General features: G+C 32.4%; 2 protein-coding genes across 3 annotated transcripts in view; both read right to left on the reverse strand.

The window, feature by feature from the left end:
* Nucleotides 1–791: 791 nt before the first annotated feature.
* On the reverse strand, nucleotides 792–10,586 carry LOC139482349 (uncharacterized). The gene is made up of 4 exons (XM_071266203.1): nucleotides 10,482–10,586; nucleotides 7,006–7,132; nucleotides 3,903–4,149; nucleotides 792–919 (listed from the first exon to the last, which is right to left on the reverse strand). Exons 2-4 carry the CDS (start codon nucleotides 7,120–7,122, stop codon nucleotides 903–905), a joined length of 381 nt encoding a protein of 126 aa, XP_071122304.1. The 5' UTR covers nucleotides 7,123–7,132; nucleotides 10,482–10,586; the 3' UTR covers nucleotides 792–902.
* Nucleotides 10,587–16,450: 5,864 nt separating this feature from the next.
* LOC139482351 (uncharacterized) overlaps nucleotides 16,451–17,195 on the reverse strand; it is a 111,048-nt gene continuing 110,303 nt past the window's right edge. For both annotated transcript variants that reach the window (XM_071266206.1, XM_071266205.1), the window contains exon 4: nucleotides 16,451–16,692. In XM_071266206.1, the coding sequence (XP_071122307.1) occupies nucleotides 16,652–16,692 (41 nt within the window). In that variant the 3' untranslated portion in view covers nucleotides 16,451–16,651. The remainder of the gene's footprint in view (nucleotides 16,693–17,195) is intronic.

Consider the following 17,195-nt stretch of genomic DNA (forward strand, 5'->3'; position numbering starts at 1 on the left):
TATAAAGAATTTTATTTTACAGTTACTGGCCTTATTTTATCAGAAGCCAACCTCGAGTCACATTTACATGTAATGTCTTTATCTTTTGGACTTATACTGTATGGTAATATTAAGTCTTAAATATTACTGCATTAGGCCAAGAAAATTTAACATATTGCTTACATGACTAAAGACACCAATGCTGTTACCTGAATAAAATACAATCAGCTAAGATGCCATCCATAGTCTCGAAGAATACCGAAAATTTAACAACGATTTTTTTCAAAGAATCTTTTGTCAATGAAAATTATTTATAAAGTTCGTTGTTTCATCAAGCAGTATGATACCGTATTCCAGGTCAGCCGCAGTTTTGTTGCCTTTCTAATGCTTTTAATTGCAAATGCTTAGTTTGTATATAATGAAGAGATGTGATATGATTGCCACTATCCAACAGACCAAGTTTCGTGGGTTTATTCTATCACGGGTCACCGTACGACCTAAAACAACGACTCCCTTAGCTGTAGGTGATTAAACGGTCAAATTACAGAGGGAAATTGACCCTTATATTAACGTCCTTCCGTACCAAAATGCAAAGTTTGAATTTGGATGGCTTCACTTTCACCGTATTAAATGGACTTTGGTACGAAAAATATTGGACCCTTTAGATAAGACAACGATCCTTCCTTTACCAGAAAGTCCTCGTACACTTATTTTATATTAAAATTTTTCAATTCAAGTTTTAGTTTGGGGATCAGTGAGGCAATAACAATGCCCCTGGCTTACTTATTTTAAAATCATAAAATAAAACCAGATATATGAATGTATATTTAAGAGAAAAACTTGTTCATAAATGTATTTTAATTTTCTGTCTATAAATGCTTCAATATCTATGGGTAACTGCATATGAAACTTTTCTGTTCACATTATATCAGCAGGTATTCTGAAAGTAAAAGAAAAAAAAATAATGTAAAGAAGCAACAAATACCGCTCCCAAAAAGATAAAAAGAAAAAACAAAAACAGACACACAGTAAATAGTTATCAAATGTACCAGGCTTATAATTAAGTACGCCAGAAGCGCTAATGTATTTTACATAAAATGATTTGAGATTATTTTATACTACTAATTTGCAGTTCTTATCATATTTTAAACATAGAATAACTTCGATGACACAGCACATGATGAATTCCGCCCGTTCATCGCATGCTGTTCGATGTGAGCCACGACTCCGTGTTGGAGAGAGTACCTTGACCTATAATGGTTTACTTTTATAAATCGTGACTTGCATGGAGAGTTGTCTGATTGACACTCATACCACATCTTCCTATATCTATATTATGACATGCTCAAATGACCAGAACTTTTTTTTATAAATAATTTACATAGAAAGCCGTTGTTGTTCAAAGCGTTAAAGCCCAAGTTAAATTACACAACTTACATCAAACTATCCTCGAAATTAAATATGTATTTAAAACATTGACAGTCACAAGAAATTCGGTCTGAATGGAGAAAAACATAATAAAACACTTTAAATGCTGTACATCCAAGAAGCTTTGCTGAATTTCCACCTAACAGGAACACACACACTTTTAAAAACATTTGAAAATCAAGAGATACACACAAACTACTCTTTGGTAGACGAAACGCGCGTCTAGCGTAAATACAAATTTTAATCCTTGTATATCTGTGATGATTTTATTTACAACCAAAGGATGGATGCCACTGCTGGTGGAGTTTTAATCCCCCCGAGGGTATCACAAGCCCAGTAGTTAGCACTTCTGTGCTGACATGAATTATCATTGATATGGTCATATTTATAAATTAACTGTTTACAAAACTTGTAATTTTTTTTAATTCTAAGGCTTTCTACCTCAGGAACAGATTACCTTAGCTGTATTTGGCAAAAATTTAAGGGACTTTGGTCCTCAATGCTCTTCAACTTATTACTTTATTTGGCCTTAGTAATTTTTTGGGATTCGGCCGTCACTGATGAGTCTTTGTTAGACGGAACGCGCGTCTGGCGTAAATACAATTTTAATCCTTGTTTCTGTGATGAGTTTATTTACAACCAATGGGTGGATGTCACTGCTGGTGGAGTTTTAATTCCCCGAGGGTATCACCAGCCCAGTAGTCAGCACTTCTGTGCTGACATGAATTATCATTGATATGGTCATATGTATAAATTAACTGTTTACATAAACTATGAATTTTTGAAATACTAAGACTTTCTACCTCAGGAATAGATAACCTTAACTGTATTTGGCAAAACTTTTAGGGACTTTGATCCTCAATGCTCTTCAACTTATTACTTTATTAGGCCTTAATAACTTTTTGGGATTCGGCCGTCACTGCATGATGAGTTTTTGGTAGACGAAGCGCGCATCTGGCGTAAATACAAATTTTAATCCTGACATCTGTGATGAGTTTATTTATAACATACTAGAACACACCCGTGATATCACGGGTCCGTGACTGAATTAAAGTATATAACTATGCGCAAGCCTTATTTTAGTATTAGTATTGTCATCTGATAAAGTCATGCCAATTATAAGATACACAGTTTTTCTCTGCTTTCAAGTCTTTCTGTTTGAACCCGTCGAACTGGAACTTATAAATTATTGGTAATATTAATTATTTGGAAAACAAAAGGTCCTGGAATGGAGTATTTTTAATCAACAGCATTGTCCTATATAAGTTATAAATAAAGTTGAATTCTTTGCTTCGCTGTTTTACGTCATGCCCACTAACAAATTGAAAACTGTACCTATACGCCTTTTTTTTTAGTCCAGATTTTAGTATTCGTATTGTTATCTTAGAAAGTCTTACTGATTAAAATACTACAATAGGTAACAATTTGACAATTTAGTAGTGTCAACCCTGTGGTTATGACCCGTGTATATAGCATATTAATCCTGAATACAACGTTTGGTGGTGCGCCTGTCAGATGCGGAACGTACAGATAAGGTAATAGGAAACAGTTGAATATACTATTGGTATCGGCAGCGGACTCGACCCGGAACTTCTTAATTATTGGCAATATTAATTACGTGGAAAACAAAAGGGCCTGGAGTGGTGTAATTTTTAATCTACACCTTTGTACTTTATTAGTTATATATAAAGTTGAATTCTGTGATTCGTCGTTTTTACGTGATGACGGCTGACAAATTGGACCTCGTAATTTTAGTATTATAGATTGTTATAGACATCTTCATATCTATATACATGTATAAGAAGTGCTCTCTTATGAAAGCTTTCTGCAGCAGAAAGTCTTATACCGTTTGTTTCCATTTATGAATATATGGTTTTAATTCTGCTTTCTGTAGCTTTCAACAATAATTCCAATCTCTAGTCGAGTCTACGTGTTTGAAAAAATATCTTGATTACTTATGTTTATCGGTGACTAATCAAATGACAAGTGCATAATAAGGTTTCATACTTTGTTTTGATAAATCAAAGGAGATTGGGCATTCACCAATGAGACATGTAGTAACCCAACAACATTATAAAACTGTTAAGAATATGGTATTCAGTATACTAGCAGTTTATTCGGAACTAAATGTACTAGGCTTTATCTTTATCCATTTACACTACGACGTCATACAAAGGAATTCCGGGATTCCCCATGGATTATTGGGCAGTCATATTATAGTCGTTATCCTGATCGGACGTCCCAATATAGAAGATCTAGAAGATAACCATTGATTCAAGTCTAGGATTGTGATCTTATAGGTAATATATTGCATACACTATCCCTAAAAAATCATTGCAAAACCAGAAAAGAAATCTATACTTTAAAATTACTATAAGTTAATATACTATTTACATATTAATTGATTCATGTCGGTCGTGAAACAGTTAGTACTAACCTCCGGAGTTTAAGAAATTTGACATTTTGCAACACTGTAAAACTGCTATTAAACTTACCACCCAGTTCCATTAGACCGTTGTTATTTTTGTCAAAACCAGGCTCAGTGATTTGATTATAAAATGAACGTAACCACAAATTATAACTATATTTTGGTAAACGTTCATCTTCCAATGTACTGTAGAAATTAGCCCATTCTTGAGGTGAGATGGAACCGTTGCCATCAGCATCAGTCCAGGAGAACGCCTCAATTTCCGCTTCAAGTTTAGACATTTCACGTTTGTATGCCCCTCTTTTGTTAATGTCCTGCAAATTACAAAGCAAGTGTGTCTATTTAGTTTTATCAATAAAAACGGTACATAATATGTGAAATCTCAGTTATGCTACTAGAAGGGTGAGATAACCGAAGCGAAAATATGGCTCTCTTCCATGATGAAAAAGCACCTGCAAGTATTATAGGTGGTGTGGGTACGTTGAGTGAAGAACATATGTAGTTGGGACAAGAGAATAGAATTATAAAGACATTTTAAGATTTATATGTTGAAAACATTTATAATGGTACATGTACGGCCCAAAACAAAAACAAATATTAAAAAGGGGCAAACGTGTACATTGTGTAGGATTTTGTTTTATAAGAGATATAAAACCATTGTTTGTTAAGAAAGAATGACTGTTTATATATGAAACAAAGAATATTACCAGTAAGACCTCATCAACAAGTAAGACAACTCTATAGAAAGCGTCAGTCATTAGAGTAATTGCCGTTTGATGACAATGTTTCCATAAAGCAAAGGATGTTAGCACCAAGACAAGATCTACAAGTAAGACAACTCTATAGAAAGCGTCAGTCGTTATGGTTATTGCCGTTTGATGACAATGTTTACATGAAACAAAGGATATTACCAGCAAGACGAGATCTACAAGTAAGACAACTCTATAAAAATTGTCAGTCATTAGAGTAATTGCCGTTTGTTGACACTGTCACCATAAAACAAAGGAAATTACCAGCAATACAAGATTTACAAGTAAGACAACTCTATAGAAAGCGTCAGTCATTAGAGTAATTGCCGTTTGATGACAATGTTTCCATAAAACAAAGGATATTACCAGCAAGACAAGATCTACAAGTAAGACAACTCTATAGAAAGCGTCAGTCATTAGAGTAATTACCGTTTCTTGACAATGTTTAAATAAAACAAAGGATATTACCAGCAAGACAAGATCTACAAGCAAGACAACTCTATACAAAGCGTCAGTCATTAGAGTAATTGTCGTTTGATGACAATGTTTACAAACTATTGGCGTGTTTTTGTTGTATTTTGGTAGATAGAAACTTAAAGAAACAAAAATGATCAGCAAGACAAGATCTACAATTAATACAAATAGAGAAAATCGTCTGAACACTCCTGACTATAGCTATTGCCTTTTATGAAAATTTAAACTTTTTTGTATTTTGTCTGTTATGATAGTTATAATAGATAAATAGAAACTTTGAATAACAAACAAATTATCAGCAAGGCAAAATCTACACACAAGCCAAATTTTCAACGAAGATATAGCTATACGAGTGACTGCCCTTAAAAGAGTATCTAACTCTATTTCGTGTTTTTGAGCAAAAATTAAAGAAGATAGAGACGAACTAAACAGACGAGACGATCAACAATACAAGTTCTATAAAAAAAGACGTTTTGAACTGGAATTCTCTTTTGTTTATATTTTGGAGAGTGTCTTTAGTTGAATAATGCACATAGCCCAAGGTGAGCGACACATGCTATTTAAAGCCTCTAGTTTCATTTTCTCACGTCCAGAGGTATAGACTCAGTGATGTAAAATATTGAAAACTACACGTTATAAATTTCTTGCGTCCGAAGCGATTTTCTGGATTTTCCTTCATCAGGAACGCTCTAAGCCAAACATTTGAAATCCGAAGATGTATAAGTACCGAAACCGGGGAAGAGCTACATGTCAAAAATACCTAAAATAAATAGCCAAAAAGTCAAGTTTGCCTGAGGGAGTTGAAACCTTAATCTCTTAATAATTTCTAAATTTTTAGAACATACTCACCCCTTCTCGTCCAATGAAAAGTCAGTTTTACCCCCTCTAATTTTCATAGTACATGGTTTTCTATGCACTACGAAATGCTATACATGAATGACTTTTCATTGTCAGTTAATTATAAAAGTGAACTCTTAATAACTGCACTAACGAAGTGTACAATCCCCTGAGGCATTTCCCATGGAAAAAGAGCCTACTGATTAAAGATGAAGACCAAAGATTAAAACAAAACATTTTGAATTTTGCAAATGTTCATGCATTTTCTAACGATACACATATATAGAATATACAAAAACAATTTGGTTAAGGATGGAGGTAAAATAATACTTATTTAATGTGTATACCTGACATTTGAAGGATTTTTTTTTTCTTTCAAGAAAACAATGCCAGACTGCTGATATATATAAAACAAAGATTTTTTTTTGGAGAAACACAAATACATGTAAATTTACCAATAAAAAGTAAGCATTTAATGTTGAATGGTCTGAATTTAAATATTTATACAGAGAGTTTAATTTATATCTAAAAAAAAGTCAAATTTCAAAATTACCTGTGTTTTACATTTAGTTCATTATAAAAAGTGAACTCTTATTCAGGTTTGAAAATTACAATGGGAAATGATAATTTTGTAAGGTCACTCGAAAGTGTGAATATGTTCTAAATTGGTCAGACAATACTTGGTCATGTTTTATGAAGATTTAAGCGCTCGGCTTCGCCTGGGGCTTAAATCTTCATAAAACATGACCAAGTATTGTCTAACCTATAAATAAACGGACAATTTTAGTAAAGTTTGTTAAATCATGTCACTACCGAAAAAATACTGACTACTGAGCTGATGATACTCTCGGGGACTGATATTCCACCAGCAGAGGTATAGACTCAGTGATGTAAAATATTGAAAACAACACATTATTAATTTCTTGCGTCCGAAGCGCTTTTCTGGATTACATAGTCTCGTAAGTGTGATATTTGAAAGTTTTTGATTAAGATAAATTTAGGTGTTGAAGACATTAAGTATTCCTCAATGATATGTGCTGTGAATATTTTTGCCGTTGACTGGCTGACATATTAAAACACCTGACATGATAAATATAATTTAGATGGTACCTTTACGGCGTGTTTGACTGTTTCAGATAAATTCATATCGGACATCTTCTTCGCACCAGGAAACGCAAAACAACATGTCAATAAAACACAAACTAATACCAACTGTATAGTAACCATCCTTAATTACCTGGAATATATAATAAGTATAAAAATGGTAAAAGGAATGAAAACGATTAGACAACAGATTTTTAACTAACAAATTGTTTTTGTTATGGATTGAAATTATACAATATACAGATTTAGAGGGCATACATTTGGTATTCTAAGGAAGAGGAACACTTTTACAAGGCGATAGATCCATAGTTATTTAAGTTAACACATGTGTTTGAGTCTTGTGTAGACGAAACGCGCGTCTGGCGTACTAAATTATAATCCTGGTACCTTTGATAACTATTTGTACACGATTGTTTCCGACATTTTGTGCATTGTTTTCGATTATTACTAGGTCGTGTTTCCCCTAATACAGATTTATACTGTCTTACTTTATATTCTATAAAACCTTTGAATATTAGTCTACGATCTTTCTTAGGCGAGCACGTGACACAGGCACTTGTCTTAGAAAAAAATCCTATATACCTTAATAATTTAATCTTCTGATTGGCTGACGTTATTTTGTTATGAGCCCATAGACATAATTTAGTCATGTGACCGTGACGTCATCAACGTTTTTTCATGGTTTTCTACGGTTTAAAATGGAATTTAGAATTAAATTATAAGAAATGACTGTAATATGTTTTCTGGCTATTCGAAATAACATAAAACATGTGGTGCACACTGTTAAATAACCCGCTACGCGCGTTATTCAGTGTGCACCAAATTTTTTATGTTATTTCTTCATAGACAGAAAAAATATTACAGTCATTCCTTAGATATAATAATTTTTCTGAGACAAATGCCTGTGGCGCGTGATTGTTTCGAGCAACAATTCATGTACACAACAAATAACTTATATAAACGACTTAAAAGTGTACAGAACATTATCATACTGACGAAGGATATTTGATATTCCTTATTAATGTTTCCTTTTTTATTATTGGTGTTGTTTGTACACTTTTGATGCGTTGACATATAGACCACCAGTTTAATACTTAACAAATCGTTGGACAGGTAAATGCCATATTAACATATATACTGCAGCTGTCCTATTTGAGCAGTCAAATTGCATTGACTGTATATTCATATGTGATACAAGTACACACCCGTGATATCGCGGGTCCGTGACTGAATTAAAGTATATAACTATGTCTAAGCCTTATTTTAGTAATTGGTATTGTCATCTGATAAAGTCATGTCGATTATAAGATACACAATTTTCTCTGCTTTCAAAACTTTCTGTTTGAACCCGTCGACCTGGAACTTATCAATTATTGGAAATATTAATTATTTGGAAAACAAAAGGTCCAGGCTATCCAGGAATGGGGTATTTTTTAATCAACAGCATTGTCCTATATTAGTTATCTTAGAAATTCTTGCTTATTGCTGAATAAAGCTACAATAGGGAACAATTTGACAATGATTGAATTTAGTAGTGTCAGCCCTTTGATTATGACCCGTGTATATAGCAAAATCCTAAATACACCGTTTGGTGGTGCACCTGTCAAATGCGGAACGTACAGATAAGGTAATAGCTAACAGGTGAATATACTATTGGTATCGGTATCGGATTAGACCCAGAACTGGTTAATTATTTGCAATATTAATTATGTAGAAAACAAAAGGGTCTGGAGTGGTGTAATTTTTAATCTACACCATTGTCCTATATTAGTTATATATAGAGTTGAATTCTTTGATTTGTCGTTTTTACCCGATGACGGCTGACAAATTGGACCTCGTAATTTTAGTATTATAGATACAGTCACTGACCGTATATCACCTTGTTTATGACGTTGACAATGCGTTTCCGTAGAGTTTTATTCATGACGTCAATAAAACATACAGGTTCGCGGAAATTTTACGTCGTCCGCTTCAAATTAAAAAATGATGGTTTTTACCCTAAATACTTCATTTACACTTATAAGAGTTGCAGTATATAAAGAATAACCATACATTGTCTCGAAATATCAATTGGTTATTTGTACTCGGTACAGCCTCGCTTTCTACCTGTTTCTAAGCCTTGTACAAATAACATTGATATTTCGAGACAATGTATGGTTATTCTATATATATCTTATCAGAGAAGATCCAAGTTTTGACATATTCGCGACAATTTAAACAAATTTGCGAAATGTGTTATCCAAAGGACCGAAACATCATGAGCCTAAATCCATCAACATGATCTATTGGAAACACGTATTCAAAATACTGACGGATTATGCCAGGCAATGGGTTAAACGCAAAAAAGAAAACGTAAATATTATTTCCGATTATTTCCGAATGAATTAAGTCTGTGATATCATTGGTACAAATCAGAACTAAAAAAACTGAATTGGTCTATGAATTGGATACCAAATTTCAAAGGTACAAACACCGTTTAATCACACTTTCATGACATATGTGTTGTTTTCTCCGCAACACCGTTTTTGTGTATAAATCACATTTCATTAACTGCTTGAAAAATAAACGAGGTATTGACAATGCACTTGACAACTCAACATATACCACACGATATTTACCAAGTAGGAAATCCTGTATGATAATTGATCTGTTCTATGTTCTTTTGGAATTTCAACCAAATATGAAGACCTGGATATTCCTTCAATGTATTGGACACCATCAACCACATAAGTGTCCTTACAAATAACGTAACATTGATTGATCTAACAAGAGCTTCCTTTAAAGTATAAACATCAATTCTATCAGCAAATCAAAGCCGAAATTCAAAGTAATTGTGTAACTCCCTGTGGTGACGTAAATCAAATTCTTAAGATCTCAGTGTTGAATACATACAATGTAAGACTCTTTCAACTTGAAAAAGTATTCCCTAATTCATACCAAAAGACAAATCAAAGAAGTTGTTCCTGCTTTTCTACATGTAAAGAAACAATGGCCAACGTTGATAAAATTATCTTGTCCAATGTAGGGATAAATTATGCTGTAGCAATCATCACGAATCAAACAAAAATGTCTCTGAAACTGATTTTATCGTTCATTATCAAGATCATTACCACGGGCCTGCATACGAAGTATATATATCTACGAGTTGATATAATATTTTAGGGTTTGTATATAAAAAACATTCTGAATCAAAATTTCAAATTCCTTATAATTATAAATTTTGAACAAAATAATTTGATTGATAGCGTTGAAAAAATAAACAAATTTGTTCGCACTGTGCGCAAAAATAAAGTTCTGACTCAAACATAAAAACCATGATCCCGTTGAAGTAAAATTGTTGCTCTTTAACACTCAGTTTTGAAATCGATTAAACTGTACATAGGCATGATAATGCAGTTTTCTTAACGTTATTGTAAAGTATAACCTTGTAGAACATGCTCGTATTCACAAATTCAGTTGTAAAAATCATAAACAAAGCTTACCAGTATGCAACGTGTTCTCTTTCCAATTATTTTCTAACAACTGTAATATATGACATTTACAATTTTATAGTTAAAACTAATAAGAGTAATTATGAAGAAGATTAGTCTAATTATTCAAGAATTTGAAAACGTTAATACTATTAACAGCAATTGTGATTGCTCTATAACATGTACAACTTCCCAATTGTTTTGGCTAAGATTTTATTATTTGATTGTCAAAGTAAAAAACAATAAAACATTTTGTTTCACTTTTATTTCTATCTTTCACATATGGCTATTTCACGCTAATTGTTCCTTCAAATTAATATCAAAGTTTTGTGGTATCAAATATAATTTGGTCTGAATAATAACCATAGACGCCATTATTTGATTTGTTTTTATGATTTGACCTGCATAACATACCATAGACGTCATTGTTTGGTTTGGTTTAATGATTTGGCCTGCATATCATTCCTTAGACGTCACTATTAGATTTGGTTTTATGATTTGACCTGCATAACATTCCATAGACGTCATTATTAGATTTGGTTTTATGATTTGGCCTGCATAACATTCCATAGACGTCACTATTAGATTTGGTTTTATGATTTGACCTGCATAACATACCATAGACGTCACTATTAGATTTGGTTTTATGATTTGACCTGCATAACATACCATAGACGTCACTATTAGATTTGGTTTTATGATTTGGCCTGCATAACATTCCATAGACGTCATTATTAGATTTGGTTTTATGATTTGACCTGCATAACATACCATAGACGTCATTATTAGATTTGGTTTGATGATTTGGCCTGCATAACATACCATAGACGTCATTATTAGATTTGGTTTTATGATTTGACCTGCATAACATTCCATAGACGTCACTATTAGATTTGGTTTTATGATTTGACCTGCATAACATACCATAGACGTCACTATTAGATTTGGTTTTATGATTTGGCCTGCATAACATACCATAGACGTCATTATTAGATTTGGTTTTATGATTTGGCCTGAATAACATACCATAGACGTCATTATTAGATTTGGTTTTATGATTTGACCTGCATAACATACCATAGACGTCAAATTTTGATTTGGTTTTATGATTTTGACTGCATAACTTACCATAGACGTCATTATTAGATTTGGTTTGATGATTTGGACTGCATAACATACCATAGACGTCATTATTAGATTTGGTTTTATGATTTGACCTGCATAACATACCATAGACGTCATTATCTGATTTCGTTTTGTGATTTGGCCTGCATAACATACCATAGACGTCATTATTTGATTTCGTTTTTGTTATTTGGACTGCATAACATTCCATCCACGTCATTATTTGATTTTACATATGATTTTGACTGCATAGCATACCATAGATGTCATTATTTGATTTGGTTTGATGATTTTGTCTGCATAACATACCATAGACGTCAAATTTTGATTTAGTTTTATGATTTGGCCTTCATGTCATACCAAAGACGTTATTATTTGATTTGGAATTATGATTTTGACTGATTAACATACCATAGACGTCATTGTCTTTTTTGGTTTGATGATTTGGCCTACAGAACATACCATAGACGTCATTGTTTGTTTTGGTTTGATGATTTGGCCTACAGAACATACCATAGACATATGGCTATTTCACGCTAATTGTTCCTTCAAATTAATATATGCATATGAACTCAACATAGATACCAGGGTAAATGGTTTTTCAAACCAACAGAGCTAATTTAAAGCTTTTTAAATATTATTAATTAATGATTCATTAATTTTTTTATTTATATAAAAGACCAAAAATGACATAGAAATTAATAACTATAGGTCACCGTACAGCCTTCAACAATAAGCATAGGCAATACCGCATAGTCAGCTATATAAATTATAGCTATACTTTATTTTCCTGTCTACAACGAAAAAATAAAGGTTCAACAGGGCCACAGTCGAATGTTAAAGAACAAGTACACAGTTATGTTGATAAGTTGAAATCACCTCTAACTTGAAATAACATCTATAGTTTCTCTCTGCTACATTTATCGACTAGACATTGTCAAACGGCAACCATGAAGTATTTGAGGATTTGTTGAAAACAACACATAAAAAGAACAACACACCAAAAGAACAAAATATTCAAAAGAACAAAACAATCAAAAGAACAAAACAATCAAAAGAGATTATTTCAGCTACCTAATTGTTAATTGGTTCTTTTCAATGAAGCAAAATTCCAAAGGCACTAAATAGAGTATATATCTCCAAGTTGTGACGATATTCAAGAGCCTGCATTTACTTTCATTTCATATTACAATTGGAAGATTTTCAATTAAGTGTTCTACGTGTTAAAGTTGAAGTCACCTATTTGAAATATTACGGACGCAATCATCAGTTTTTGACAGTTATAGAATTTCTGTTTCACAAATGCCGACGAACATTTTCAAATTTTCGTAAATAAAGGCAACAGTAGTATACCGCTGTTCAAAACTCGTAAATCTATGGACAAAAAACAAAATCGGGGTAACAAACCAAATCTGAGGGAAACGCATTAAATATTAGAGGAGAACAACGATACAACATTAAAATGTAACACACACAGAAACGGACTAAGCATTAGACAAAATCCGATGAGAATAACAAATATAACATCAAAACCAAAATACAAGAATTTGGGATAGAAAAGTACCATGAAACGTCTTATAGTAATGTGAATTCACACTAAAATATAAGAGAAAACAAACGACACAACGGAATCACAACGTAAAAGTGTTACACACACAGAAACGAACTTTAATATAACAATGGCCATTTTCCTGACTTGGACATTTTTTTAAAGAAACCTGATCCCGTCCACTTTCCGTTGCACATTACCTACCGAATCATACATACCACATGATTTGTACTAACATCAGTATCACGACGGGTGCCGGAGATCTGATTACCACTGTGGAGCACCTGGGATCAACATCTGTTTTGGTGGGGTTCATTTTGCGAAGTCTTAAGTTTTCTATATTGTTATATTTAGACAGCTGTATGTCGTTTTCGTAGTTTTTCGCCTATTACAATGGCATTGTCAGCTTTTTTCCGACTTATGAGTTTGAATACCAATTGACTATCTTCTGCTTTTCTTTTTCCAATTAAAGTTCGAAATCATTATAATATCTAGTGATTTTTAAACTACTTTTGTGTAAAAAATTTGAAAATACTTTTACAAAGTCCCAACACTGGGTAGCATCCTCAATGCATGCACTAAATGCACTAAATGTGACGTCAGGAAAGGTCCGATTTTACAAACTTTTATTCCGTTTTACATTTTGCTGGCAAGAGGAATTTTGTAAATCTGATTTTTAATGATATAACTGCTATTTAGGACTGATTATGGTACTTAATTGTCTCTCAGTTTTTTCCAAATCGAAAAAAAATGGACAATGGGTCCAAAGAAGCCTGTGACGAGTTCAACCTTTAAAAAAAAGAGATTCCTTCAATAATCCATCTCACGGTTTCGTGTAACTAAGTTATATCATAGCCAAGCTTGAACAGCACTGTATTACGAGATTAACACTTTCATGTAAATAGAATAGACAACTTTCGAGTTCGATGCATTTCCGTCGAAGGCTTTGGTTGTAGTGAACATCATTCGTGCGTTTAGGTGCGTCGTCATAATTGTCTTTCAGAACTGCTTTCATTAGGGAATTGTGAATAAGTACCTACAGAACAAATATTATTTCTTGTTTATCCTGCACAATGTCGATCACTAAGACGCTTCATGAACGTTTATAGTGCAGGGATACAGGCGATCCTCTCTATCTGGTAAATGACGTCTTAAAGGCGTGCATAAATGACGAGATTTTTTTCCGGTGACAGATGAACTCGAAAGTGGTCTATTGAATCGGAAACGATTTTTTTTTACTGAAATGAGAATATAATACAAACCTTTTCCTTTATTGTTTCTTTCCTCTGTGGTATCTATATCTGGTGATGATGCAACACAGTGTCGAATGTAAATTAAAAAGGATGGAATCCATATAAACTAACAAACTATAAAATCACAAAAATGAATAGGAAAGTCCCTAATTGAATAATTTAATTTTGGATGTAACGCGTCTTCTGATTGGCCAACGTTATTGTGTTATGAGCCCATAGACATAATTTAGTCATGTGACCGTGACGTCATCAACGTTTTTTCATGGTTTTTTCTACGGTTTAAAATGGAATTTAGAATTAAATTATAAGAAATGACTGTAATATTTTTTCTGTCTATTCGAACTACGCGCGTTATTCAGTGTGCACCAATTTTTTTTATGTTATTTCTTCATAAGACAGAAAAAATATTACAGTCATTCCTTAAATGGCAAAATCAAAAACTCAAACACATCAAACGAATAGATAACAACTGGCATATTCCTGACTTGGTACAGACATTTTTATATGAAGAAAATGATGAATGGGTTTTAAAGCTAGCTAACCTTATACTTGTATGAGAGTCGCATCAAACTCCATTCAATTGACAACGAAAAAAACATAAGGCAAGTATTACTAAATGAGGGCACTTTAGTCTGCTTCATTTATTGCAGTTTTCTTATGGATTCTGCAAATTCAAAAAAAATACTACTTTAACGTTAGATTTTACAGACACCTTAAGCATGAGAATTTGTAACGCGAAAACATTGAAAAGGAATATCATGTAACTTGTGCTTTGTTGGGCAATAACAAGCCAAATTGATTTTCTCTGTGTTTCAGTGAAAAAAATAAAATGGGACAAGTGATTGGTTAAAAACACCAAATAAGTAGAACCATTCACTGTCATTCACAAAAATTTTCTTTATCGTAACCAAAAATTAATAGAAAAGGTAAAGGTGCATTGTAACAATCCTATTATGGTGTACTTCTACAAACTGAAAATGGAGAGTTGTCTCATTGGCACTCATACCACATCTTCTTATATCTAACATATAATTATTAACACAGTGACGCAGTGTGTTAAAGACCTAATATATATCTTATTAGGTCACTAGCACTTTGAGTTACGAATATATGTCATTTAGACTACTGGCCTGTCGCTTCATTTTGGATATTGATTGATAGCTGTTTCTTCTACAATCTTGCCATATCTTCTTATTTCTTATATACTGTTTGTTTTTACAAAATGCATACTGTCTAGTATATTAAATGTGGATTTAAGTCATTAACTTTTGAAAATTGTAAGTATATCTTTTGATTGAGTAAACTATTCCAGTTGATATTTAATATTATCCTGATTTAGAGTAATTTCTCGCAATTTGATTGGCTGATATTGCCCTAATATTTCAGTACAATTTTTCATCACGTCAATTGGAATTATCTTCTTTATTTATTACGTCAATTGGAATTATCTCCCTTATTTATTACGTCAATTGGAATTATCTCCCTTATTTATTACGTCAATTGGAATTATCTCTTTGCATTTGTGTAATATGTTATTTAGTAGTTATCGTTTGTTGATTTGATTCAGAAGTGTTTCTCGTTTTCTATATACTAGTAGGTTACACTGTTGGTTTTTATGTTTGAATTGCTTACGCTAGTTAGTTTTGAGGCCCTTTATAGCTTGGTGTTCAGTGTGAGCCAAGGTTCCGTATTGTAGGTCGTTCTTTGACCTATTATGGTTTTATTGTTACAAATTGTGATTTGGATGGAGAATAGTGTTATTGGCACGCATAACAAATCTTCTTATATATACCGATAACAACAACTACAACAAAAGATAAGAATGAACACACAAGAAAACAAGTTTATGATTTTTATGGGTTTCTGAACAATTGAAAACTATAACTTGCTTGTACTTTATTTGAAATAAAATCGTAAAAAAGTATTTTGGTAAACTTTGTTAGTATAAAAAAAATGAAAATTTAAAGTTATATAAATGTCAGTAGGCAATTATTTGTCACAAAATAAATGATAAGCAAGCTTTAGATTCTAAATCGCCAAAATAAAAAGGCAAATTTCACATTGATACATTAATAATTTGATAAAAATGATTTTGTATTTGGACAGAGCAGCTTCGGTTATAACAGACAAAAAAATAAATAAAAACAGACACACATTCTGTTTAAAGTCAGAACTGAAAATGGTTAATATTGAATTAGACTTTTAAGTCAATGGTCCTGTAATAGCTACGAGTGGAACGTTGTCACAATGTGTCTTCAATATCCTCTCAATCCACGTTCTGCTAACGATCGGAATTCTACAAAAGATACCAAAAAGGAGTAAATATAAGCTGTAAGCATAATGTTTTTTTTGTTTTTTTTTGTTAATAAAAAAAAGGACCAATTTACGGTAAACTATAGTCGTAATTTAACCTTCGGCTTATTAGTGATATTTTTTTCACTAACACCCGTGATTTTTGACTTTGTGTAAGTAATGGTATATATAAAAGAAACATCAAAAACAATCCAACACTGCTGTGAAGAAACTTGATAATGGTGAAACATAGAAGATAAAGATTTATTTTAATTAAAAAAAAAGAAAATTTAAATTAACTTAAAGTCTATCTTATTTTTATCATCTACTTCATTATTTGTATTCATATTATTATTATGATGGCTTACGGGTGTCGTTTATCAAAAAAAATATCAGTTAATTAACGCAGCGAGTCTTTTGAACCAATTAATACTTCTCTTAGATTGGGGGCAATTTAGAATGTCATATCTTTTGGCGTTTCTTCTGTAAATGGAAAACGTGGTTCTA

Source organism: Mytilus edulis, chromosome 7 (assembly GCF_963676685.1).
Source record: "Mytilus edulis chromosome 7, xbMytEdul2.2, whole genome shotgun sequence".
NCBI classification, from domain to species: Eukaryota; Metazoa; Mollusca; class Bivalvia; order Mytilida; family Mytilidae; genus Mytilus; species Mytilus edulis.